General features: G+C 48.3%; 1 protein-coding gene across 3 annotated transcripts in view; it reads right to left on the bottom strand.

Annotated features, from left to right (window-relative positions):
* Positions 1-681: 681 nt before the first annotated feature.
* The window catches only part of SKI (SKI proto-oncogene), a 159,241-nt gene continuing 133,039 nt past the window's right edge, over positions 682-26,883 (bottom strand). Inside the window, exons 2-7 of one of the 3 annotated variants that reach the window (XM_089534360.1) lie at positions 12,170-12,292; positions 11,355-11,470; positions 9,970-10,271; positions 8,490-8,797; positions 5,355-5,585; positions 682-2,151 (exon numbers count right to left, since the gene is read on the bottom strand). In XM_089534360.1, coding sequence (XP_089390486.1) covers positions 1,963-2,151; positions 5,355-5,585; positions 8,490-8,797; positions 9,970-10,271; positions 11,355-11,470; positions 12,170-12,292 — 1,269 coding nt within the window. In that variant the 3' untranslated portion in view covers positions 682-1,962. The remainder of the gene's footprint in view (positions 2,152-5,354; positions 5,586-8,489; positions 8,798-9,969; positions 10,272-11,354; positions 11,471-12,169; positions 12,293-26,883) is intronic. The other 2 variants (XM_089534361.1, XM_089534362.1) reach the window with 2 other exon arrangements.

The raw sequence follows: 26,883 nt of genomic DNA, 5'->3' as shown, positions 1-26,883 counted from the left end.
AGTGAGTAAAAATTCTAAGCGGGTTAAGAAAGACGCTAAGCGTCTCGTCCTTACAAAAGGTGTCCGGAATCCCATATGGTCTTTATGTATGCGTAAGCACCATGGTTATGGGGCCGATCCAGCACACATATACCCCGATCCCCTTACTGGGCAGCATCTCTTGCATTTGACGGGGGTCTGTTTCCCTGTCGCTTGGCTGGTTGCTGTTTCCATCCCATGAGAGATCCCTATTAATGCGTAAGAAGGGGGTCCCTGTTGCATTGACCCCTTATGCAAGGGGATTGGGGGATTTTCATAGTCCCTACATAACTAGTTTAGGGTCTGCATAGGATCCACGAATGCGTAACAGCCACAAGTGCGTAACTCCAGGTCACGCATTCGCAACTGCGACGCAGGATTCCGGCCAACGTTTTCCAAAGCGTTGGGTCCAACCATGCAGACGCAAAACTTCCACTGGGGTGAGGATTTTGCCCTGAGTTTTGATTACTTACTGCATATTTTGTATATCCATCGCTGGAGATACATTGGGACAAGCGGCGGCATCAATCCCAATATTAAAGTATTTGTCACATCGGGGAGGAAAAAAAGACACACACGCACGCGCACGCACCACAATGACAAAAAGAAAAGAAAAGAAAAACTCCTAGAGAATAAGAAATGTAGGCTTATTCACAGCAGCAGAAGTCTTTTGTTTCTTTAATACAACGGCGAGCACTCTTTGCGGGACACTGAAATCCGCACACACAAGGATGGGCAAGTCAATAAAAAATACTGGAAATTCGGAGATGACGGTTGAACGCAAACAAGTTCCCGGAGAAAACGGAACGAGAGGGTTTCCAAATGCGCCAGGCCGTTCTCGCATTCGCGCTCATCCTTCCCAAGCAACTTCATGGTCCAGCCAATTTTTCCGGACCTTGTTCCTCTCTTTAGATTCTTCCGTTTGGAACCGAAGTGCTCTAAAGCCGGCCATGATTTCGAAACATGTTGAGAACAAGCACCTCTCTTTCTCACCTTCTCTCTCTCTCTCTCTCTCAAAGTTATGGCGTGATCAATAAACACTGATTTTAATAAGGCGTGGTTCTCGGAAAATAAAGTTCCACCCCGGTGTCCCACTGAAACACCCACCCAGCCGCCCGACCCTTTTTCCTCCACGGACATTCCTTCTTTCCTTGTGTCCAAGCGTGGGTAAAAACACAAAAGCATTGTTTAAACTAGAGCTCTTAAAAAAATCATCATAGAAATAGTCTGGTTTAAAATGGTCATGGCTTACTAGTATGCTTCTTCTTCTTTTTATGACAAGCTTCTCTAAGTAAGAACCCCAACATCTGTAACAAGTTGTCTTTACAAATTCGGTATAACCCCACCCTCCCCATTTATATATATATAGATATAGATGTATATATATAAAAAAATCTGGTCAGTGGTTATAATACCACATCTTCGCGACTCGGCCGTGTGTGTCTTTTAGATAGCCTTGTAACAAAAAAAAGTCATTTTATGGATTTTGGGGTGTTTTTTTTGCTTTTGTCTGAATCCCAAAGTTTTCTCGGAAAGCAAGCCCCGGTCGCTTGCCTTTCATTTTGCTTAGATGCTAAAACAGATTTTACCGGTGGAATATATATATATATATATATATATTTATTTAATGCTGTTGTTTTGCTTTTTTGCTGCAGATTCGAAAAGTAGTTTATCTTTAGAAACACTCTTCATGTTTATAGGCACAGGAAGATGTTGTGCTATATGGACTTGGGGGGTAAAAATAGAGCTGGCATTCAGTGCTTCTGTTATAAAGAGTAACGTTTGCTCTCCGATTAATAACCGTGTCCATGTTTGCCGGCAAGAACAGGGGCGCACGCACACCCTTCGCCCAGTGCCTCTCCCACATACTCTCCCTTACTGTGCATGTTTTGTCAATCTGGCCTCCAGATTAGGCCGCTATTCACAATGTTCTTCAGCACTGGTTTAGTTTTCCATGTCTTTTGCGGCATGTTCGTTGCTGGGTAGATCGCTCTGCTTAGGCCACAGTTGCTCCTGGAGTTCCTTCACAACTTTTTCCAAGTGTTCCCGTGCTTCCCTCTCGCGCAACAGATCGGCCCGCAGCTGCTCCCTGTCCGTCTCGGCGTGCTGGAGTTTCACTTGCAGGTCTTCGATCTAGAAAAGAGACACAACGCCAAAAGTAATCTTAACCGTAAAACAAAAAACAACAAACCCTAACTTGGTATCGGCTGGGGTTTGGTTCCAAAGCCCTTCGTTGATACCAAAATCCGTGGATGCTCAAATGCCGTTATATCTAATGGGGTAATAAAATGGTGTCCCTTATACAAAATGGCAAAATCAAGGTTTGCTTTTTGGAATGCATATACAGCGGGACTTTAGTATCCGCTGGAGTTTGCTTCCAGAACCCCTCGTGGATATTAAAATCCGTGGATGCTCAAATACCATTATATCTAATGGAAGAGTAAAATGGTGTCCCTTATACAAAATGGCAAAATCAAGATTTGCTTTTTGGAATTTATATCCTATGGACCTTTGGTATCCGCTGGGGTTTGGTTCCAGAACCCCTCATGGATACCAAAATCTGTGGATACCCAAATACCATTATATCGAATGTAATGGTAAAATGGTGTCCCTTACATAAAATGGCAAAATCAAGGTTTGCTTTTTGGAATTTATAGACAGTGGGCCTTTGGTATCCGCTGGGGTTTGGTTCCAGGAGCCCCTGTAGATACCAAAATCTGTGGATGCTCCAATACCATATATCTAATCAATTATTTTCTGCATACCCATCCAAGCTTATACCGCCAACTGTGAGGCCCCTTTTGAACCTCTCCATGCATTAGCACTTTCTCTCTCTGCATTTGTTGTTGTTGCTGTTGGGTGTCTTCAAGTCATTTCTGATTTATGCCAACCCTATCATGGGGTCTTCTTGGCAAGATTTATTCAGAGGAGGTTTACTATCCCTCATACCAACACTTCTGTTGCATTGGGCCTCTTTTGATCCCATCTGTCTCACTTTAAATTAGGATATAGAAAAAAGCAAAGCAGGAAGCAAGGTGATTACTTTAGAAATGAATTTAACGACATAGCCGTGTTAGTCTGCAGAATCAGTATGTAGAGAGATCTTGTAGCACCTTTGAAACTAAGGGGCTGAACAGACTGCCCCAATAGAACGGCGTCCCATCGTCCCTTTCAGGGCCGCAGCAACCACACACCACAGTTCCAATCCGGCAGTTTGCTGGTTTAAAAAGACGTGGGAAAATACCACTCCATTTTAGAACAGCAAAAAGCTGCCCTTGCCACCGCTGCTTTTGGGTGTTTCTTTGGTGCAGCATGTCTAAACGCTGTACCAAGGAAATGGCATGATGTCACCTGCCATGCGGTCAAGCAAGTATCGTGATGCCAGCATTGGGGCACAGTCAAGCCGTGCGGCATGCGGTCACCACAAACCCACTCTACCCCAATGCTGGCTTTTTATGCCGGTCTCTTGAGCCCCCAACTGAAAGAAAGAAATTGGCAGCATGAGCTTTTATAGACTTAAATCTACTTCTTCCAAATGCATATTTGGAAGTAGACTTAAGTCTATACAAGCTCCTGCTGCCAGGTTCTTTCTTTCAGTTAGTCTCAAAGGGTGCTACAAGATCTCTCCCTACATGATGATACTTCAAAAATGGTAATGCCAGCCCAAAGTCTTGACAAATGGAAGCAGTGGTTTGAGATGTACCTGCGCACTAATTTCTTTTGGCTGTTTTGCAGACACTTGGGCTTTGTTGAACTGTTTCCATTTGTCAAGACTTTGGGCTGGCATTACCATTTTTGAAGTATCAGCATGTAGAGAGAGATCTTGTAGCACCTTTGAGACTAACTGAAAGAAAGAACCTGGCAGCATGAGCTTCTATAGACTTAAGTCTACTTCCTCAGATGCACCTTTTCCAGACCCATCCTTTTCTCATGACATTTCCTAAGACAAGCAGTTGAGCTGTAGGTTTATCTAAATGAGAAACCCAGGGAGACAGCCACTCTCTCACATCCAAGCCCAGATTTCCTGTGTTAACACAGCAGCTGGGAGCCGCGGCAGAAGGTTTTCTCGCACGACACAGAACTATGTGAAAAACAACAGTCCTGCAACTCACAGGCCCAGCCCTTTTCCTCCTTTCTCGACAACCCTGGCAAAAGAATACAGAAACAAGCAAACAAAAAAATCCAGATGCGAAATCTCTGCAGCAGACGAAGCAGGCAGAAGGCGATGGCAGTGAACCTGCAAAGTCCCCTGGATGAAAGTTAAGGAAGGTAAACTTTGGGGAAGCTTCCCAACCTCACCCACAAACCCTTCGGCAAGAGTGGAAACCCAGCACACGAAACGCAGAATCTGATTCTGTTTAGTCTGGGAATGTCTTATCAGCAAGACGCTCATGATGTGAAGAGGAGGAAATCGGCATCATTTCCTGCTTCTGCTCGCCTAAATTTGGCAAGCTTCACAAAGCGGACTGTTGGACTGCTCCCCTTCCGGTTAAGGAGACTAAGAAGAGTAACATTCAACAAGGGTTTGTTCAGGGTTTTGGTTTTTTAAAGTGACTGCTTAGTTTTTAAAAGAGTGCGCTGGAGAGTTTTTAGGGCCCACAACACCAAGAACAACTGCCTTCTTTAACACTCTACGCACATAGAGTTGATTTGGTAAAAAGCATGCCATAAACTACGCCTCGCAAGATGATTCCAGGATTAGTGTTTTGTGGGTTTTTCGGACTATGTGGCCATGTTCTGGAAGAGTTTATTCCTGACATTTTGCCAGCATTTGCGGCTGGCGTCTTTCTCTGAAGATGGCCAAAAAGACAAGCAAATGGGTCCCACAATGGGTCCTGAGCTCTCCCTGGAAGCCAAGAAGACCAAATTCAGGCTGATGTACTTCGGCCAAATCAAGAGAAGACATGACTCAATAGAAAAGACAATAATGCTAGGAAAGATGGAGGGCAGCAGAAAGAGAGGAAAAGTGCATTCCAGATGGAGAGACTCAATGAAGGAGGCCACAGCCCTGAACCTGCAAGACCTGAGCAGAGCAGTTGAGGACAAGGCGGAGGACAGATCTTGGAGATGTCTCATTCATGCGATCGCCATGAGTCAAAGTTGACTCAGGGACAGTTAACAACAAATAAACCTGTCCTTTCACAATTCCCAACAAGACTGCTGCCAATGGAATAGGAAAGCGAATACTGTCTTGCAGTCCACGTGACAGCCTTAAGAACCTTTCAAAGCAGCCTCAACTCTATGGTAAAAAAAGAAAACCTCTTGGGGAAACTCTTGCAAAGCTTGGAGAGAAGCCTAAAACCTAGGAGGAAAAACCTGACGGACTTTGTCCTCACCTGGGCAGAGTATTTGGCTCGCAGCCGTCCTGCTTCGCAGCCCTTGTCACACACCCGGACCTGTCTGGCTTGCTCCAGTTCCCGCTTTAGCCGTATCCGTGACTCATTGGCCTCCTTCATTTTCTTTTCGTTTTCAGCTCGGAGGCGCTCAATCTCCTTCCTTAAATTGCGCTTGGCTTCAGTTGCCTCTCTCAGCTTCTCCTTCTTGGCCACGCGAAGGAACTCTAGCTCCTGAAAGAAGACAGAGCAAGGCCTTCTGAATTAAATAAAACCTTACTAAGGAAAAATGGTGGACCTCCAGACCTATGGCGAGGAGCTGTCTTGTGGTATCTTGTGGCACTATCTTGTGGATACATATGTAAAGCAATCGTGCTCACATTTTGGTCCTCCATAGGTTTGGAACTGCAACTCCCAGATTGCTTGACCACTAGTCCTATTGGCTGGGATTCTGGAGAGTTAAAGTCCAATACATCTGGTGGACCAAAGACTGAGGAACACAGAAAGCTATACAGGACCCATGCTGGTAAGAAATCATGGCAATCAGGGCTGAGAAAATGTGTGGTCCAAGATCAGATCTCTAGGAACATGGATAACCAAATGCCTAAGATTCCCCCATAAACACACACACTCTATGATCTGGAGTACTGTATATGCACCATGCATTAAAAAAGAAGTTTAAAACTGGCATTATGTTCTTGCATTGTGACTTATGACTGATCTGGATCTTAAAAGGGTTAACATTGAGAGCAATGTCACATTTTCCCCTCTCCCTCCTTCCCTTCTCCACCCTTTCCCATTTCTAGAGGCAGTCTTTCCTTTGTTAAGTAACACGGTGCACCAAGGGTCATGGGAAGCCCTTTCTCCACTGACAACCCTGTTTCCTACCCAGAACATATTATTCCAGCTTGTGTTCTGTCTTTGAGGCAATCTGCACACAAAACCCTTTGCCCTCCCTGCAAACAAAACCCATGGACTCTAGGGGACAGACATGCACTTACGTTCCCAATGCCTTTAGGGTACTTTCAGGCCCTGTTAAATGTTCTGTTGGGCTGAGCAACCAGCAGCAACCTGGTCTTTTCTGACTGTCCTCTATTTTGGGATGCATCAAAAAGGGTTCAAAAAGGAGGGTGTGACCCTCCAAGGAGATCCAAGGCTGACAAACTGAATCCCATGAAACATGCCTCTGAGGAAGTAGGCTCAAATCTACAAAACCCCATGCTACCAACTGCTTTCTTTCAGAGGTGCTTCAAGATCCTTTTGCAAACTGAATCCAGCCTTCAAAAGTGATTTATGTGGCCCTGCTTGTTTGGTTTTATTATTTCTATTAATAATTTCTACCATTTCAGGGGCTTGACAAACGGGCGCTTTGCATCGGCCTGGGCCTGAACTGAGTAAATACACACTCAGCAACCCTGCCATGCACCCCAGGCGCCATCCTGGTGGGCCACAGACGGGGTGCGTCACTATGACGTCCATGTGGTACAGCACCCAAACAGTGCCGCACTGCACAGACGTCATTATGGCCCACAAGTGCGCCAATGGTGCCCCGCGTGCCCTAAAAAGAACCCACTGGGAGACTGCAGCATTTGGTTGCTGCGGTCTCCATCCGCCCCTTTCTGCCCATCTGTCCAGCCCCATAGTCTTCAAGGAACTCAGGATGATGTTCAATCTTCCAACGTCTCAATTTTTTTATGTCCCAATGCCTACTATATGGGGAGAGGGAAAGGGAAAGACAGCCATAGGATCAGGCCCTGTCTGCACTGGCTCTGGAGTATCCTGGCCCCAAAACTGCCCTTACCTCCCCAACTTACCATCCTGATGCTGGGAGGATGTTCACATATAGCATTTAGTAATAGCATTTACATTTCTATACCACTTATCAGTGAATGCACCACTCTCTAAGCAGTTTACAGTCTGCAAGCCAATTGCCCCCAACAAGCTGGGGACTCATTTTACCAACCTACGAAAGCATGGGAGGTTGAGTCAACCTTGGAGCCCTGGGATTGAACTCACAACCTTGTGGCTGAAGTACTGGCGTTCCTCCAGAGTGCATATGCACCCCGCTTTGCCACCCAGAGCATCTGCCACTGCCATGTGTCATGCGCTCTGAGGTCAGAACTAGATCACAAGGTTCTAGGAAGATCTGGAGTGTCTTGTTGGGCGCTTTGTTCTGATTTTAGAGTAGTCACTGAGCAGCAAAGGCAGACATGCTGGGTGGCAGAGAGGATTACATTTTAAACAACCACCCGGAATCGGAACAGGACACTCCAGATCTTCCCAGAAGATCCACAACAACCAGGGAATTGTTTTTAATATGCTTTAAGAGGGGTATGGCAGTCAGCGTGGTGTAGTGGTTTAAGCACAGGACTATGACTCTGGAGACCAAGGTTTACATCCCAGCTCAACCACAGAAACCCACTGGATTACCTTGGGCAAGTCACCCTCACCCTCAGGGCACAGCAATGGCAAACCTCCTTTGAAGAAACTTGCCAAGACAACCTTGTGATGGATTTGCCTTAGGGTCCTCAGAAGTCAGAAATGACTTGAAAGCACACAACAACAACAACAAGAGGGGTATACCCTGGTTCTGGTGCTCCAGGGAGGACATTTGATTTGTTCCACGCAGACAGGGCCCAAATCATGCAATGGACTGCAAGGCTGAGCACAGACTTTGGCACATCCCTTAATTTCAGGCTATTAATTGGGGGGGGGGGAGGGGTATAGATTTTTTTTAATACAGTGAGTATCTAATGGCTACCAAAATCCATGGATACTCAAATCCCATTAAATATAGTGGCATAGTAAAAAGGTGTCCTTTATATAAAATGGCAAAATCAAGCTTTGTATTTAGGAATCCATGGATAAAATATTTCTGGATATGGACTGTATTTAACAGATCCTGGAAAAGGGAAATATACTCTGCGCTGTGCATCCAACTATAGCATGCTTCCCCATCTCCATGGATTAGTAAATGATCATGTTGTTGAAAGGGGAGTGGAATTTACATTTTTTGGAATACTTTCAAGCTGTGGATGGTGAAAACCATGGATAAAGAATATATGACTATGGAGGGCCAATTGTAAATCTGGGAAAACTGCACCAGTACATTGTCTTCTGATGGTCCAGTCGCATTACCTGATGTAGGCTTCGCTTGGCCTGCAAGGCTGCATTGAGCTTCTCCTCCTGCTTGACTCTCATCTTCACAACTTCGTGGAGGAACTTCTCTTTGGCTTCTTTTGTGTCCAGGCCACTGTCCAAGGCCTGCCTGAGGTGTTCCAGCTCAGCCTCCAACCCACTGGCCCCGCTCTGAGGCTCAACATGGCTGGCAACTTCGAAGACGTTGTTGGCGGTTGGCGGAACTGGCATGCTGGGGGAGCTCATGTCCTTGGCTGAGCTCGAAGACGTGAAGGACGGGGAGGAGAGCGAAGACAGAGAGGAGGTGACTGGAAAAACAGAAACACACAAAGAGGCAGCAGTCCCGCCGCCACCAGAAGCTATGTTAGAAAGCGAAAGAAATAATTCACCTTGCGCAAAGTAGCTAAGCAGAGAATGAGGCTAAGGATGCATCTGCGTTGCAGAAACACTCTGCTTTGGCACTGCTTTAACTGCCGTAGCTCAAGGCTCTGCTCTGGTGCCACAACAAACTACAGTTCCCAGAATTCCACAGCACTGAGCCATGACAGTTAAAGCAGTGTCAAACCAGAGTATCTCTGCAGTGTGGATGCAGCCTTAGTCAGTGGCTTTGCTTGTTTTTGAAGCAGGGCTCAAATTTATAGTCTGCTTAAACATCATTCCATCATTGGAAAGAAAGGTCCTTGTCGTCTCGTGCTGGTATGTTTGTCTGGAGATGGCTACTCACCAGGAAAGTAAGGACAGTGATGTTTCATATAAGCAATATGCTTGTTATGATAGTCAAAGAATGGCTGCAGTCCTGTATGGATCAGTGTTGCATAGCCATTTTGCATAGGGACCCACATTAATCTGAGCCTTGACTTACTCTAGGACCCTCTGCCTCCAGCCTCTGTTATCCTTCCATTGATAGACTGCCATGGCTCAATGCCTTGAGAGAGCTCTGGGACCACCACAATTACAAATCCCATGATTCCTTAGCATTGAGTCATGGCAGTTTAAATGGTGTGAAATGATTGTTTCTGTAGTGTGGATGCAGCCTCACTGAAGTTAAGCTTTAGTTATGTCCTTTCCATTGGGGCGGCCTGCAACCACCTCCATTTTCCCAGGATTGGGGCTGCGGCAACCACACGCCACAGCCCTGATCTGGCTTTTCCAGGACACCAAAAGGAGCTCCTTTTTGTGCCCTGGAAAGGGTATGAGAGCCACGGTGGCGCGGCTTTAAAGCACTCATTTGGCGCTGTGTTGTGTGGACCGAGTGCCAGAGAAGCACTGTGACGCTGCATACCATGTGGAGCAGTGTGCAGCGTCTCGCCATCCTGGGGGCAGAGTTGGGCCATGCGTCATGTGGATGCCATGCCCCAACTCCGTCCCCAGGCCAGCCTTTATGGTCAGTGTGCACAGCCCCTGAGTTACTTCAATGCTTTTCAATCCCTTACAAATCCACAGGAATTAGAGAAAGAAGAAAATGAAGTGGGTAACTCACACTTACATTCTTCTCGCGTTTCTACTTCGATTTCTGCTTCAGACTCCTTGTCCTCTTCCGTTGTGGGGACGGGGGCGGCAGGGGCGGATGCGACAACAGTGGTGGGTGTGGGTTCGGGAATGGTTGGGTTTTCGGAGACGTGTTTCCTTTTCCTTGGCTGGGGCAGGCTGTTCAGTGGCTCATTGTTCCGTGATGCTATTGTGGCACATGGCGGCGGGTGGCTGATGATCTTTGGCTGAGGAGGAGGGGCGAGAGCCACATTGGGTGCTATGGCATTCTCAAAGCTCTTGTAGGAGTAGAAACTGCAAAGTTGCAAGGGAAAGAAGAAGAAAAGAAGGTGTGCACACAGTTCTAATGCTACCTCCATGATACAATGCACCCTTGCAGGTTTACAAGACACTTCCCCATATGCAAGTTTTCATCAGTGAAATGAATACGCTATGAATCATCGAATCATAGATTTGGAAGAGACCACAAGCGCCATCCAGTCCAATTCCTTGCCATGCAGCTATGGGCACAGTTCCTCCAACTGTTGGCCTACAACTCCCATCAGCCCTAGCAAGCATGTCCAATGTTGAAAGATGATGTGAGCTGCAGTCCCAAACTCCACGAGTTTCCCAACTCTAAACCAATGCCTTACTTTTAAAGAGCACACTACATAAAGTGTTGGCCTGCAACTCCATCAGCCCTAGCTAGCATGGCCAACATTGAAGGATGATGGGAGCAGTAGCCCTAAACTTCTGCAACTCCACCAGTTTCCCAGCTCTAAACCAATGACTTAACTGGAAGATTTAAAGAGCATACTACATAAACTGTTGGTCCTAGTTTGCGTGGCCAATGCTGAAGGATGATATGAGCTGTAGCCCCAAACATGTTTAACCAATGCCTTAACTGGAACATTTAAAGACCGTACTACATAAAAGAGCAAGCCCACTGCATTTTTAAATCCTCCTAAATTTAATTGAGCAACAAGTCTGTGCTAAGATAAAAATATAGGGCCTGAACAGACAGGCCAAAATAAAGCTGCTTTGGGTCACTTTGTAGATATGCTGTTTATATGACACACGCATCTTAAGAGGCCAGAAGCTGTGCCAAAGCTGCGCTTCAGTCCTTAGGACTGGAGCGCAGCTTTGGCACGGCTTCTGGCCTCTTAAGACGCATGCGTGATTTAAACAGCATACTTCCAAAGTGACCTGAAGCAGCTTGTTTTTGGCCTGTCTGGGCCCATAAATAACAGGAATTCAAGCCCCGACCGTAAAGGTAAATCCCACTTCGTTCATTGTTTTTAAGCAATGATGTAGAGGATGATAGCTTTTGTTGGCTCATGTCCTCCATTTGAAACGAATGGGGCTTTGGGTTCGTTTTGTTGCCGACTCCCGCCTCACCTGTCTCGGATCAAAGCGGGGATGTGATTCGAAAGCTCCTTCTCACTTGCTGAAACAGCGGGAGACCAGGGCCGGAATGCGGAAAGGCGCTGTCGCGGGTTTATGCAACCGATATTCTACCGAAAGGTAGGAAAGAAAAAAGAGGCAGAAGACAGTGAGAGGGAAATACATCGAAAGAACAGAAGCAATAAACATGTGGCACTGCTGGGGGCTGCTGTTGAGATACATTGGGGAGTGCAAGGAAGCACAAGTACATCATCCAGTGCAACTCTATGGTCAGCATCTGCTAGACGTTGATCACAGAAACACACTGGAGAACCTACAAGTGGTTTCTCTTAGTACTTCTACTGTAGTTTCTCCAGCACAACTCTATGGTCAACCTCTGGCGGAGTTGCTCCGGAGGACCTAGAGATTCCTAGAAAGAACATATTAACCAAATCCGCAAATAATTAAATCCTCAAAAAATCAAGTAAGGGATTCTGGAGGCATCTGCTCTTTGCCAAGATCCTTGCAGTCACTGTTTTTACGTTGGTTATTTCTTTTAAGTATGTTTTATATGGTAAATTGTTTAATTGTATTTTAAGGGTGGATGGGATTGGAGGGTATGGAATGTATATTTTAATGCTGTAAGCTGCCCCAGTTGTGTTGCGCAGAGGGCCGGGAATCATCATCATCATCATCATCATCATCATCATCATCATCATCATCATCATCTTATGCAGTGAGACATCTTGCAAGTGATACCAGGGACTGAATTTGGGGATTGAACCAAGGAGGTTCTTCATGCAGATACTTCACCGCCGAGCGAAACTCACCTTGCTGGAGGACGTGGACAAGGACCGTAACCAACTGGACTGCTTCTCTTTTTCGCCAACTATTGTAGACTGCAAGGAGTCATCTGTTTTGGGTTTCTTGGGGGCAGGAGGATCGGAGGGGACCTAAAATGAGAAAAGAAAAGGATTTACTATTTACATGTTTTAGTCCGGTCTATTTTCCATTCCATCTCCAAGCACCAAATGAAGCTCATACAAGCACTGGTTGAACATGAATCCATCTACATCAAGCCCAGAATCTGAGCAGCAAAGGAGACTTCTCTGAAGATACCAGCCACAGATGCTGGTAAAACATCAGGAATAAACTCTTCTAGAACATGGCCACATAGCCCCCAAAACCCACAAAAATCAAAGGAGTTGCTGTTTTAGTCTCAACTTGGGTTGCCAGGGGTCCCTTATTAAAAGAGATCTCCCCTTATTTAAGGCCCAGAAAGCTTGCGCCTCATCACAGGTGTCCCTTATTATATGGAATGCCCCTCTTTCAGGGCAGGAAACTTCCCCGTTTATGTAAACTGAACAAGACGCCAAAAAATAAAATTGCATTTTGGGTGTGGGCCCTTCATAAATGTACGCATGATGTAATTTATGAGTTTGAATGCTAGGTTGATAGAGAAATGCATGGCTAGGTTAATGGGAATCAATGTTTTTATTTTGCTGTTTAGGTCGAACATAAACTTGTGAATGGCTACTCTCTGATTCTCGGCACCGTGGGCCATGAATTTGGACCATCCCCTTATTGCTACTTTGAAAAGATGGCAACTTTGGAAAGATCAAAAGATGGTTAGTCTTTCTTTGCAGACTCCTAATATGTGCTAACCATAAAAACTGAAAACAAGCCATTTAGTCTGTTTGGAAAAAAATTAAAAGACACAGTATATGTGTGTATATATATATATATATATATATATATATGAATGAGAGAGAGAGATCATTAGTTTGCAAGAGACTTAATATTGAACGCTGGAGGAGTTGTGCAGATTTAATTTGATTTAGGTGCTCAACACATTGCATATGATCTTTGGTTTTCCCCCTAAATTCTTACCACACATTTTTATTTAAAGTGCATTAATACAACGGACGAAGTTGCTCTTTATATCTTTGAATTATAATAACCATGACCCAGTCTCCCTAGCAAGCAAATACAACCCAGGTTCACAGATACCATACATGCATTTAGTTTTCTAAAAAGACCCAACCCTCATTTTGTTTTTGTTCAAACGAAATTGGACTTGCATTCTGGTTTGGGAAACTCTTTTAAGTGAATATGCAATGGAATAATCCGATAAAGCACATCCCTTGCCGCATTAAATGCTAATGTGCCACGACAATGATGCTGGTGTTTAGAGGTATATACAAATGCGATTGGTGACTTTTAAATCGCCACACTTTGTAGACCATTTGCAATCGGCGATGGGAAAATTTCCCAAAACCCACAATGGTTTGTAAAAGATTGCCATCCTCTCTTTGCTTTCGGCCCATTTCCCCACTCTCTGTGATCCCCAGACTTTTGTCCTCTGAGTGTTTTGGACTTCAAATCCCAGAAGTCCCAAAAAGCTTGGACAGCGGTCAGGAATTCTGGGAGCTGAAGTCCCAAACATCTGGAAGACCAAAGCTTGGCAAGCCCTGCCTAGAAGATGATCAAGTCCATCCGTATTTGGGGAAACCCTTTAAAACTCCTTTCAACTTCCCAGGCAGCAGATGTGTCAATACCAACGAAGAGAAATTTGTAATGGAAGCATCCACATCTTGCAAATATTCCCCAAAAGTGTAATTTCCAAATAGCATACCTTGATTTTTCCATTTTATATAAGGGACACCATTTTGCTCTGCCATTATATTTAACGGGACTTGAGTATCCATGGATTTTGTTATCCACGGGGGATCCTGGAACCAAACCCCAGCGGATAACAAGGTCCCACTGTATGTATGTGTGTGTGTGTGGATATATATCTACACACACACACACCAAAGATTAAAAACAAGACTCTAGAACGTGTGTGTTACTAGATATATTTTGACGCTTTCTGAAACCACCGTCATGCCCGTATCTCTGCCCCGCCGTCCCGTCGCCAATGGGTCCCCTACCTCCTTTTCCTAACCGTGCGCGGAAAGGTGTGCTTTTAAGGCTGCGTGGCTCTGACTTTGGAAAGACGATTTGAGCCGAGAACAGGGCAGACTTTGTTATTCTGTTTGCAGCGGTTGTTATGCCGATGACTTCACTCCGCTGCAGCTGCAGCAGATTCTGGTGGCCTCCTGCCAGGTTCTGCTTTGCTTTTTCCACCAGTCGCTTGACTCAGCCTATAAATCACCCGCAAGCATAAGCAAGCCCTTTTGGCCGCCTGGAACCTTTTTCCCCTCCGGGGACAGGAGGAGATAAATCCTGAGAGTCCCAGCATCCCTTCCCAAACAGATTGGTACCTACCGATGGAACAGGGCTCTGGAGAAAGCAAAGCCAAAAAGCCGGCCAGGACAAACAAGACCACTGGGGAGAAGGGAGTGGGTCGAATGACCTCATTGCAATGGAGAGTACAAGAAAGTTCTCTTTCCTCCTCTCTTTGGCCCTCTCCGTTTTCCTCCTCAAAGGCAGGGAGGTGTCAAGTTCATTTCGAGGCATTCCGATTGCTTCTCCTGGGTTTTGCAGAGCTTGGAAAAGTTACCAGTCGGAGTATCACTCCTGCAATGTACTAACTAGAGATTCTGGAAGGCACCTTCCAAAAAGTATCTTGTAGACCATAAGTCAACAGTGTGACGCGGCAGCTAAAAGGACCAATGCAATTTTAAGCTGCATCAATAGAAGTATAGTGTCTAGATCAAGGGAAGTCATAGTGCCACTCTATTCTGCTTTGGACAGGCGCCACCTGGAATAATGTGTCCAGTTGTGGGCACCACAATTCAAAAAGGATGTGGAGAAACTGGAGTGTGTCTATAGGAGTTTGACCACAATGGTGAAGGACTGGAAACCATGCAAGAAACTATGAAGAATGGCTTAGGGAGCTGGATGTGTTTAGCCTGGAGAAGAGAAGGTTAGGAGGGGATATGATAGCCCTGTTTAACTATTGGAAGGGATATCATATTGAGGTGGGAGCAAGCTTATTTTCTGCTGCTCCAGAGAATAAGACCCGGAATAATGGATGCAAACTTCAGGAAAAGAGATTCCAGCTCAACATTAGGAGGAACTTCCTGACAGTAAGGGTTGTTCAACAGTGGAAGATACTCCCTTGGAGCTTATGGTGGAATCTCCTTCCTTAGAGGTCTTCAAACAGAGGCTGGTTGGCCATCTGTCGGGGATGCTTTGATTGAGAGTTCCTGCATGGCAGAATGGGGTTGGACTGGATGGCCCTTGGGGTCTCTTCCAACTCTATGATTCTATGATTGTTCTGTGGGTATGGATGAGCATGGCGGCAAAGAAACATATGCTATCTGAAGATATGAAGTTCAGGTGGTAACCCATAGGTGTGGCAGCCCTGCCAGTGGTTTCGCTGCCCAGGATGTCACAAGGAAGGACAAAGCAACAATATGGGATGTTTGGGCTGTCAAATGCTGTTACATATCCCTCACAAGCAATGAAGTTTGGTGCTCTCCAATATATTTTTAGATCCTCATCCTGGGCCCATTCACGCTACACAAATCCTACTAGTAACGGCCATGACAGCTTCCTATGGAATCCTGAAATGGGCTTAGAAGTCTCTGCTAGAGAGCTTTAGTGCCTCCCCAAAACTACCAAACCCCAGGATGGAAACGCAGCAACCGAAGTGGAATAATAGTGCTATAATTCTGTAGTGTGAATGGGCTCCCTGTTTTGGCCACTGCCCTTGCTGGGCTGCATTTTCCAATCATTTATAATCAGCTACACGACTGGCATCTGGTTTTAATACTGCCATGAGTTGTGATTTGTTTCAATGCACGAACCATCCGTCCTATGCCCACTTCCCTATTATTCTCTGTTGAAACATTATTTTATCTCCATTACCCAACTGAGAGCAACTGTGTTTTGAAAAGCTCAAATCCACTGAGGTCTAGTTTTCTGAAGCTGAGTCATACGGATTACGGTAACAAAACTGCATCCTGTCCAAACTTTCTGGTGTATCTGCTGCACTGTCCACATACGTCTATGAAACCTCTCCGAAAGCACAGCTGTTGTTTGACTTTAGATGTCCCAGTTAATTGTTTTTGTACTGTCTTGGACCATAACCAGCGATCACTAGTTGGATTTGGATGCAAAAAGAAGTTGGCAGCATTAGCTTTCGTAGACTTAAGTCTTCCTCAGATGCATTTGGAAGTAGACTTAAGTGTACAAAAGTTCATGCTGCCAACTACTTTCTTTAGTTGGTCTCAAAGGTGCCACAAGATCTGTCTACATACGGATTCTGCAGACTAATACGGCTATATCTTGGATATAAACTATGGAATGACTCAATTACAAACTTGACTTTGGGTCATTCAAATGGTTTTGAGTTAACACCTTACTATCAGGATTTTAGCAACATCTTGGTATTATCATTTTGGGACTGGAGTCCGCTTCATCTGATGCACTTTGTTATTGTCATAGTTGCAACTGTAGTAGTAGTAGTAGTAGTAGTCTTCAAGCCATTTCTGACATATGGCGACTCTAAAGCAAACCTTTCACTGGGTTTTCTTGTCCAGATTTGTTCAGAGGAGGGTTTGCCTTCCTCTGAAGCTCGGAGAGTGGAGCGTGCCTATTGTCAAGCAGTGATTCGAACCCTGGTCTCCCAGAGTCCTAGTCCAGCAGTCAAACCCCTACAACAACACTGGCTCTACAGCAGTGATGGTGAACCATTTTAGAAGCCAAGTGCCCAAACTGCAACCCAAAACCCACTTATTTATTGCAAAGTGCCATGTCTCTCTGGCTTTCTAGTAACAGACTCTGCCAAACTCTGTGCTGGGGCAACGGCACATGTGCCCACAGAGAGGGCTCTGAATGCCACCTCTGGCATGCCTGCCATAGGTTTGTCATCACTGCTCTACAGCATGCTTTACTCACTGTCGTTTTATCAGAGGAAACTGTCAAGTGCATTCCCACTATTTCTGAATGCTCAGCACCAAAGAAGACAGGTATTTTCTGGTGTTCAGACCAGTGTCAAAGTCATCATGCCACAAAGCAGGTTGTGTATCCTATTCTGGACATCCTAAAATAACACACCATGACATATCAAGGAGAAGAATGTCTTGCAGGGAGAAGAATGTCTTGCCACCATCCACTATGGTCTATGGGCCATCTTAAACCCAACTGGGTTGGATCTAAAGAATCGCAATGCTAGTAGCATATGCTCAATGGCTTTGCACTGGACTCATGTTTCAAGGCATATACAATGGACCCTCCGCATTCGCTGGGGTTAGGGGTGCAGTACCACAAACACAAAAGCACTATTTTTTAAACCTCAGAGACAAGCTCTCTAGGAATCTCTAGTTTCTCCAGAGCAAATCTGCCCAACGTTGACCACAGAATTGCACTGGAGGACCTACAAATGCCTAGAGAAGTGCTTGAGGAATTTCTAAGCACAGCTTCTGGTGGACGTTGACCGTAGAGTCACACTAGAGGATCGAGAGATTCCTAGAGAGAACACACTCATCAAATTCACGAATATTCGAATCCGCAAAATCAAGGTCGCAAATGTGGAGGGATGACGGTAACTGGATAGCAAAGTCGGAATCGTCCACACAACTGTATTTGTGATTTCTAAATGCGGTTGTGAAAGCTAGACAACAAAGGAAGCTGAAACGAATGTGCTAAAGGAGAGTTATACAGATACCATGGATTTCCCAATGGGTTCTAGATCCTATTAAGCCTAGATGCCAGAATGAAAAGATGGCCATGCTTGGTAATAATAATAATAATAATAATAATAATAATAATAATAATAGGTTTTATTTATATACCGCCCAATCACTGGGAATCCAAGCGGTTTACAATAGAGGGGATAACAGACAGTTCCCTGCCCACAGGCTTACAATCTAAAAGACATGACACAAAAGGAGAAGGGAATGGTGAGGGGGGGAGAGGATCAGGTCCAGCATTCTTCTCTCCCTCTGAGGCCTGGACCAAGGCAGATGGACCGGAGGGAGGGCTCTTCTTCTTCAGGCTAGCCCCTGATGGTACTGGGCCAGCCTTCTCTCTCCCTCAGAGGCCGAAAGATGACAGTTAGGGAGGGAGGAGCCTCTCTCTTCAGGCCAGCCCGATGGCACTGGGCCAGCCCTCTCTCTCCCTCAGAGGCCGAAAGATGACAGTTAGGGAGGGAGGAGCCTCTCTCTTCAGGCCAGCCCGATGGCACTGGGCCAGCCCTCTCTCTCCCTCAGAGGCCGAAAGATGACAGTTAGGGAGGGAGGAGCCTCTCTCTTCAGGCCAGCCCGATGGCACTGGGCCAGCCCTCTCTCTCCCTCAGAGGCCGAAAGATGACAGTTAGGGAGGGAGGAGCCTCTCTCTTCAGGCCAGCCCGATGGCACTGGGCCAGCCCTCTCTCTCCCTCAGAGGCCGAAAGATGACAGTTAGGGAGGGAGGAGCCTCTCTCTTCAGGCCAGCCCGATGGCACTGGGCCAGCCCTCTCTCTCCCTCAGAGGCCGAAAGATGACAGTTAGGGAGGGAGGAGCCTCTCTCTTCAGGCCAGCCCGATGGCACTGGGCCAGCCTTCTCTCTCCCTCAGAGGCCGAAAGATGACAGTTAGGGAGGGAGGAGCCTCTCTCTTCAGGCCAGCCCGATGGCACTGGGCCAGCCCTCTCTCTCCCTCAGAGGCCGAAAGATGACAGTTAGGGAGGGAGGAGCCTCTCTCTTCAGGCCAGCCCGATGGCACTGGGCCAGCCTTCTCTCTCCCTCAGAGGCCGAAAGATGACAGTTAGGGAGGGAGGAGCCTCTCTCTTCAGGCCAGCCCGATGGCACTGGGCCAGCCCTCTCTCTCCCTCAGAGGCCGAAAGATGACAGTTAGGGAGGGAGGAGCCTCTCTCTTCAGGCCAGCCCGATGGCACTGGGCCAGCCTTCTCTCTCCCTCAGAGGCCGATAGATGACAGTTAGGGAGGGAGGAGCCTCTCTCTTCAGGCCAGCCCGATGGCACTGGGCCAGCCTTCTCTCTCCCTCAGAGGCTGAAAGATGACAGTTAGGGAGGGAGGAGCCTCTCTCTTCAGGCCAGCCCGATGGCACTGGGCCAGCCCTCTCTCTCCCTCAGAGGCCGAAAGATGACAGTTAGGGAGGGAGGAGCCTCTCTCTTCAGGCCAGCCCGATGGCACTGGGCCAGCCCTCTCTCTCCCTCAGAGGCCGAAAGATGACAGTTAGGGAGGGAGGAGCCTCTCTCTTCAGGCCAGCCCGATGGCACTGGGCCAGCCTTCTCTCTCCCTCAGAGGCCGAAAGATGACAGTTAGGGAGGGAGGAGCCTCTCTCTTCAGGCCAGCCCGATGGCACTGGGCCAGCCCTCTCTCTCCCTCAGAGGCCGAAAGATGACAGTTAGGGAGGGAGGAGCCTCTCTCTTCAGGCCAGCCCGATGGCACTGGGCCAGCCTTCTCTCTCCCTCAGAGGCCGAAAGATGACAGTTAGGGAGGGAGGAGCCTCTCTCTTCAGGCCAGCCCGATGGCACTGGGCCAGCCCTCTCTCTCCCTCAGAGGCCGAAAGATGACAGTTAGGGAGGGAGGAGCCTCTCTCTTCAGGCCAGCCCGATGGCACTGGGCCAGCCCTCTCTCTCCCTCAGAGGCCGAAAGATGACAGTTAGGGAGGGAGGAGCCTCTCTCTTCAGGCCAGCCCGATGGCACTGGGCCAGCCTTCTCTCTCCCTCAGAGGCTGAAAGATGACAGTTAGGGAGGGAGGAGCCTCTCTCTTCAGGCCAGCCCGATGGCACTGGGCCAGCCCTCTCTCTCCCTCAGAGGCCGAAAGATGACAGTTAGGGAGGGAGGAGCCTCTCTCTTCAGGCCAGCCCGATGGCACTGGGCCAGCCCTCTCTCTCCCTCAGAGGCCGAAAGATGACAGTTAGGGAGGGAGGAGCCTCTCTCTTCAGGCCAGCCCGATGGCACTGGGCCAGCCTTCTCTCTCCCTCAGAGGCCGAAAGATGACAGTTAGGGAGGGAGGAGCCTCTCTCTTCAGGCCAGCCCGATGGCACTGGGCCAGCCCTCTCTCTCCCTCAGAGGCCGAAAGATGACAGTTAGGGAGGGAGGAGCCTCTCTCTTCAGGCCAGCCCGATGGCACTGGGCCAGCCTTCTCTCTCCCTCAGAGGCCGAAAGATGACAGTTAGGGAGGGAGGAGCCTCTCTCTTCAGGCCAGCCCGATGGCACTGGGCCAGCCCTCTCTCTCCCTCAGAGGCCGAAAGATGACAGTTAGGGAGGGAGGAGCCTCTCTCTTCAGGCCAGCCCGATGGCACTGGGCGAGCCTTCTCTCTCCCTCAGAGGCCGATAGATGACAGTTAGGGAGGGAGGAGCCTCTCTCTTCAGGCCAGCCCGATGGCACTGGGCCAGCCCTCTCTCTCCCTCAGAGGCCGAAAGATGACAGTTAGGGAGGGAGGAGCCTCTCTCTTCAGGCCAGCCCGATGGCACTGGGCCAGCCTTCTCTCTCCCTCAGAGGCCGATAGATGACAGTTAGGGAGGGAGGAGCCTCTCTCTTCAGGCCAGCCCGATGGCACTGGGCCAGCCCTCTCTCTCCCTCAGAGGCCGAAAGATGACAGTTAGGGAGGGAGGAGCCTCTCTCTTCAGGCCAGCCCGATGGCACTGGGCCAGCCCTCTCTCTCCCTCAGAGGCCGAAAGATGACAGTTAGGGAGGGAGGAGCCTCTCTCTTCAGGCCAGCCCGATGGCACTGGGCCAGCCTTCTCTCTCCCTCAGAGGCCGATAGATGACAGTTAGGGAGGGAGGAGCCTCTCTCTTCAGGCCAGCCCGATGGCACTGGGCCAGCCCTCTCTCTCCCTCAGAGGCCGAAAGATGACAGTTAGGGAGGGAGGAGCCTCTCTCTTCAGGCCAGCCCGATGGCACTGGGCCAGCCCTCTCTCTCCCTCAGAGGCCGAAAGATGACAGTTAGGGAGGGAGGAGCCTCGCTCTTCAGGCCAGCCCGATGGCACTGGGCCAGCCCTCTCTCTCCCTCAGAGGCCGAAAGATGACAGTTAGGGAGGGAGGAGCCTCTCTCTTCAGGCCAGCCCGATGGCACTGGGCCAGCCCTCTCTCTCCCTCAGAGGCCGAAAGATGACAGTTAGGGAGGGAGGAGCCTCTCTCTTCAGGCCAGCCCGATGGCACTGGGCCAGCCTTCTCTCTCCCTCAGAGGCCGATAGATGACAGTCAGGGAGGGAGGAGCCTCTCTCTTCAGGCCAGCCCGATGGCACTGGGCCAGCCTTCTCTCTCCTTCAGAGGCCGAAAGATGACAGTCAGGGAGGGAGGAGCCTCTCTCTTCAGGCCAGCCCGATGACACTGGGCCAGCCCTCTCTCTCCCTCAGAGGCCGAAAGATGACAGTCAGGGAGGGAGGAGCCTCTCTCTTCAGGCCAGCCCGATGGCACTGGGCCAGCCCTCTCTCTCCCTCAGAGGCCGAAAGATGACAGTTAGGGAGGGAGGAGCCTCTCTCTTCAGGCCAGCCCGATGGCACTGGGCCAGCCTTCTCTCTCCCTCAGAGGCCGATAGATGACAGTTAGGGAGGGAGGAGCCTCTCTCTTCAGGCCAGCCCGATGGCACTGGGCCAGCCTTCTCTCTCCCTCAGAGGCCGATAGATGACAGTTAGGGAGGGAGGAGCCTCTTTCTTCAGGCTAGCCCCTGATGGTACTGGGCCAGCCTTCTCTCTCCCTCAGAGGCCGATAGATGACAGTTAGGGAGGGAGGAGCCTCTCTCTTCAGGCCAGCCCGATGGCACTGGGCCAGCCTTCTCTCTCCCTCAGAGGCCGATAGATGACAGTTAGGGAGGGAGGAGCCTCTCTCTTCAGGCCAGCCCGATGGCACTGGGCCAGCCTTCTCTCTCCCTCAGAGGCCGATAGATGACAGTTAGGGAGGGAGGAGCCTGTTTCTTCAGGTAAAAGGGGAGACAGTAGGAAAAGAGGTAAACCACACAACTCAGTCAAGGGGTTGAGTTTGCAAGACCTGAACAGGGCTGCTGATGAGAGGATGACTTAGAATCATAGGATCAGAGTTGGAGGAGACCCCCAAGAGCCATCCAGTCCAACCTCCTGCCATGCAGGAACTCTCATTCCTGGCAGATGGCCATCCAGCCTCTGTTTGAAGACCTCCAAAGAAGGAGACTCCCAACACTCTTCAAGGGAACGTCTTCCACTATCAAATAGCTTTTACTGTCAAGATGTTCTTCCTAATGTTTAGGTGGGATCTCTTTTCCTATAGCTTGCATCCATTGCTCCTTTGGGTCCTGTTCTCTGGAGCAGCAGAAAACAAGCTTGCTCCCACTTCAATATGACATCCCTTCAAATACTTAAAGAGGGCTATCATATCACCTCTGAACCTTCTCTTCTCCAAGCTAAAGAGAAGGTACTTGGAGTGCCCTCATTCATAGGGTTGTCATACATCAAAACCAACTCGATGACAATTAATAACAACATATTTCAAGAACGGTGGGACCTGCTTAACCTCCCATCACACCCTGTTTGACACCATGGGAGCCATCCAAAGCAATGTGCAGAGATACGCTGTCTGAAGTGGTGGGACAGCGTTTCATTTTTAAATCCCATGGAGCCCTTGGGTATCCCTAAAGCAGTGGTTCCAAGCCTTTTGGTCCTCTAGATGTTTTCGACTTCAGTTGCCAGAATTCTTGATGGTTGGCCAAGCTGAGCAGGTCTTCTGGGAGATGATGACCAAAACACTTAGAGGACCAAAAGTTGGGAACTGTCGGGGCTCCTTGCCTTTACACCTTGACCAAGAAACAAGTCGTAACCTGGCTATTTCAGCGTTGATGCCAAAGATTTCATAGAAACGTTGGGCCCATTCATCCGAAGGTCATCTCCAACATACTGCTATTAATCAGACTAATTTCTGTTCTAGCCAAACAGGATTGTGATTGATACGTCTGGCCAAATTTGCTACCTTGGCTCAGCGTTGCATTAGTAGCAAACCCGAGTGAAGCTGGTTGGAAGAGATTTCTCATCCTCCGCTTCTCTGAACAGCCCTCCTCCTCCGGGCCAAGTAATAATACTAAAAGCAGCAGGCTAAGTGATAATGGGGGTGGCAGGAGCACCTGCTAGTTTCTTTTCAAATGGATGCATCAGCGAAAAATTTCAATGCCCCAAAGAAACAACTTTCAAACTGGAGGGGTTCTGCTGTGCCATTGAGCCTCTCAAGACTCCCAAGCATCAAACCATTCCACATCCATACCAAGGAATGTCAGTTGAACAAAACAAGGGAAACAATCCCTCCCCAAATATGGATGCGGCTTGCATTTGAAAGCAGCTCGATTTCTGGGCTATCCAAAACCAATTCTCCCCCACTTGGGAACAAAATTTCCACACCAATGTATGCATGTATTTTTGGCAAGCTCTCCAAATCAATAATGGTTTTAATTTATTGAACACTGGGAGCCTGTCCTAACCGCATTTGTGAATCATTATTTTCTTGTTGGTTGGGGAAGGGGAGGCCACAACTGTCCAGACAAAAAGCATGAACTCCTTCCTAACTTAGGATCATAGAGTTGGAAGAGATACCAAGGGTCATCCAGTCCAACCCCATTCTGCCATGCAGGAACTCTCAATCAAAGTATACCTGACAGATGGCCATCCAGCTTCTATTTAAAGACCTCCAAGGAAGGAGACTCCACTACGCTCCAAAGGAGTTTGTTCCACTGTCCAACAGCTCTTATTGTCACAAAGTCCTCCTAATGTTGAAGTCGAATCTCTTTTCCTGTAGCTTGCATCCATTATTCCCTTTTCTATTCTCTGGAGCAGCAGAAAACAAGTTTGCTCCATCCTCAATGTGACACCCCTTCAAACACTTAAACATGGCTATTGTATCACCTCTTAACTGTCTCTTCTTCAGACTAAACACACTCAGTTCCCTAAATCTTTCCCCGTAAGACATGGTTTCCAGACCCTTCACCATTTTAGTTGCCCTCCTTTGGACACGCTCCAGTTTCTCAACATCCTTTCTGAAGGTCCAGCATCGTCTCCATGCAAATGGTGCTGAGACCACAAAAGTCTGGGACCACACTGCGGAATTAAAGCAGCTTAACACCACATTAACTGCCTTGATTCTACGCTACAGAATCCTGGGATCTGTAGTTTGATGAGGTACCAGAGCTTTCTAACAGACCGGGCTGAAAACCTCACCAAACTGCAACACCCAAAAGAAAGGATACTAGGCCAATGGATAAGACCTGAAAAATCTCAGCTGCTCCCATTCCATGGATGGCATGGACTCCTGTGACTCCAGGGTTCCTTGCAATCCACGGAAATATCACATAATTAATTTTCAGGCGTTCATTACAAATCAGTTGATGTCTGACTGAAGGGACTCCCCAGAGTGAAAGTGACTCTTGCAAACTGGCTGGCAATGTGGAGAGAGACAGACGCGCGCACACAGAGGCCGGCTACATTTGTGGCTTTGAAAACATCTGACAAACTGGGAGCAGGTGCACATGATGTCTCACTGGCTCAACTTTTCCGTAGCAACCAGGCTGTTAAAGAGAGGAACAAAACACACGCACTCTGCAGAAGCATACTTTCCCCACCCAATCTCTGGATGCAGATTTGGACCCAGATTCAGCTTAGGTGCTGGAAATTCATCATATCACTCGGCGACATCACTGCCATCTCAGCCATGTCTTTGCCTACCACCATTTCCATCAATCTGGAATAACCGTACCCTGACCTCACAGTGGTAGTATAGCGGTTTGAACATCGGACTAGGAATGGAGATCAGGGTTTGAATCCCCACTCGGCCACAGAAACCCACTGGGTACCTTTGGACAAGTCACACTCTTTCGTACTCAAAGGAAGAAAGAGGCAAAACCCCTCTGAACAAATCTTGTGAAGAAAATCTCGTGATGGTGGCCTTAGGGTCACCATGTGTCAGCCTTATGGTTACTATAAGCCAGACAGGAAACCACAGTGATGCTCATGTTAAGTAGGCTGGCCTTGTTAACCTCTCATGGATAGCTGCATTGGGATTTACAGTTAAATATTAAAGAGACAATGGCCCATTACAAACGGGCCTTTTAGTACGGAGTCAGTCCGTACTAGGGTTAGGAAGGTGTGGTGCTTCCGCACCCCCCTAGCCCTAGTACGGACTGAGTCCGTACAAAATGGCAGCGCCCCATCTACATGGGGGTCGCGATGACGACATCACGACCGTGCCGCCTCTATATGGGGCGGCGCGGATGTGACGTCGTAGCTCCGCGCCAGGGCGCTTAGTGTGCCCTTTGCGCGGAGCAGGAAGGAGCTCCATTTCGTAGCTCCTTCCTGGTTTGCGCCGCTGGGCGCAGCCTTCACACGGCTGCGCCCAGCAACTCAAAGGAGAAAGGGGCCAAGCGGCCCCTTTCTCCTCCTCCCCGCCGCTGCGGGGTGTCCTTGGAGCTTGAAGCCCCAAGGACACCCCTTTCCAGGCTGCGGGGAAGCAGCCTTTTGCCGCTTCCCCGTGGCCTGGAAAGCGGCGGATCGGAGCCTCAGCGGCTGCCATTCTGGCCACTGAGGCCCCGATACCCTGGGGAAAGGGGCAGGTACAGGCCACCGCTTTTCGGCGGTCTGTGATGCACCATAGAATCATAGAGTCGGAAGAGACCCCAAGGGTCATCCAGTCCAACCCCATTCAGCCATGCAGCAACTCTCAATCAAAGCATCCCCATTGACAGATGGCCATCCAGCCTCTGCTTAAAGACCTCCAAAGAAGGAGACTCCGCCACTCTCCAAAGGAGTGTGTTCTACTGTCAAACAGCTCTTACTCAAGACCTTGCTTTGTCAGTATCCTTTTAGTTTTCCTTCCCAACTCTTAGAAATGAGCAGCAGTTGGGAAATGTAAGAATCATCCCAAGAGCATGATCACTGGGAGCCATAGGCCGCTGCCCCACTGCAGAAATAATCCAGTTTGATACCACTTTAACTGCCATGGCTTACTGCTCTGGAATTCATAGTGAGATATTCAGCCCTCCCTGTCAGAGAGCTCTGGTGCCCCACCAAGCTACAGATCCCAAAATCCCATAGCCTTTGAGTCATGACAGTTAAAGTGGTGTCAAACTGGATTATTTATGCAGTGTTGCAGCAGCCGTAGTCCAAAAAACCCAAGCTTTCCCAGCTCTGATAATACAGTGCTGCTTGGAAACCACAATGCCCGGCGAGATCATTATTGTTGCTATTGTGTGCCGTTGAGTAGTTTCCAACCTATGGCGACCCTAAAGCAAACCTATCTTGGGGTTTTGTTGGCACGTTTCTTCAGAGCAGGTGCGCCACTGCCATCCTCTGAGGCTGAGAAACTGTGACTTGCCCAAGGCCACCCAGTGGGTTTCCATGGTTGAACAGGGATTTGAACACTGGCTCTAGGGACATAGGTCATAGTGTTCAAACAACTACACCATGCTGACTCTCATAGGGATACATAAATGCTCCTCACCTCACCAACCTACCCTGCTATAAGTGCGCCATGTCATTTTTAATTTAGCACTGAAGATGGCATGAGGCACCAAAGAATGGAAAAGACCACACTCCAAACATGCACCTTACAATGCAATTCGATTGCAGCAATTGTAATGCCGTGAGTAGAAAGCACCTTCTCTCCCCCCATCCTCTTTTCAGACCTTCTTGTA

The sequence above is a fragment of the Sceloporus occidentalis genome, unplaced genomic scaffold (genome assembly GCF_023333645.1).
Source record: "Sceloporus occidentalis isolate IW3139 unplaced genomic scaffold, rSceOcc1.0.p SCAF_8, whole genome shotgun sequence".
NCBI lineage: Eukaryota > Metazoa > Chordata > Lepidosauria > Squamata > Phrynosomatidae > Sceloporus > Sceloporus occidentalis.
The sequence above is the reverse complement of the archived record's forward strand: the minus strand, read 5'-3'. Positions and strand labels throughout refer to the sequence as shown.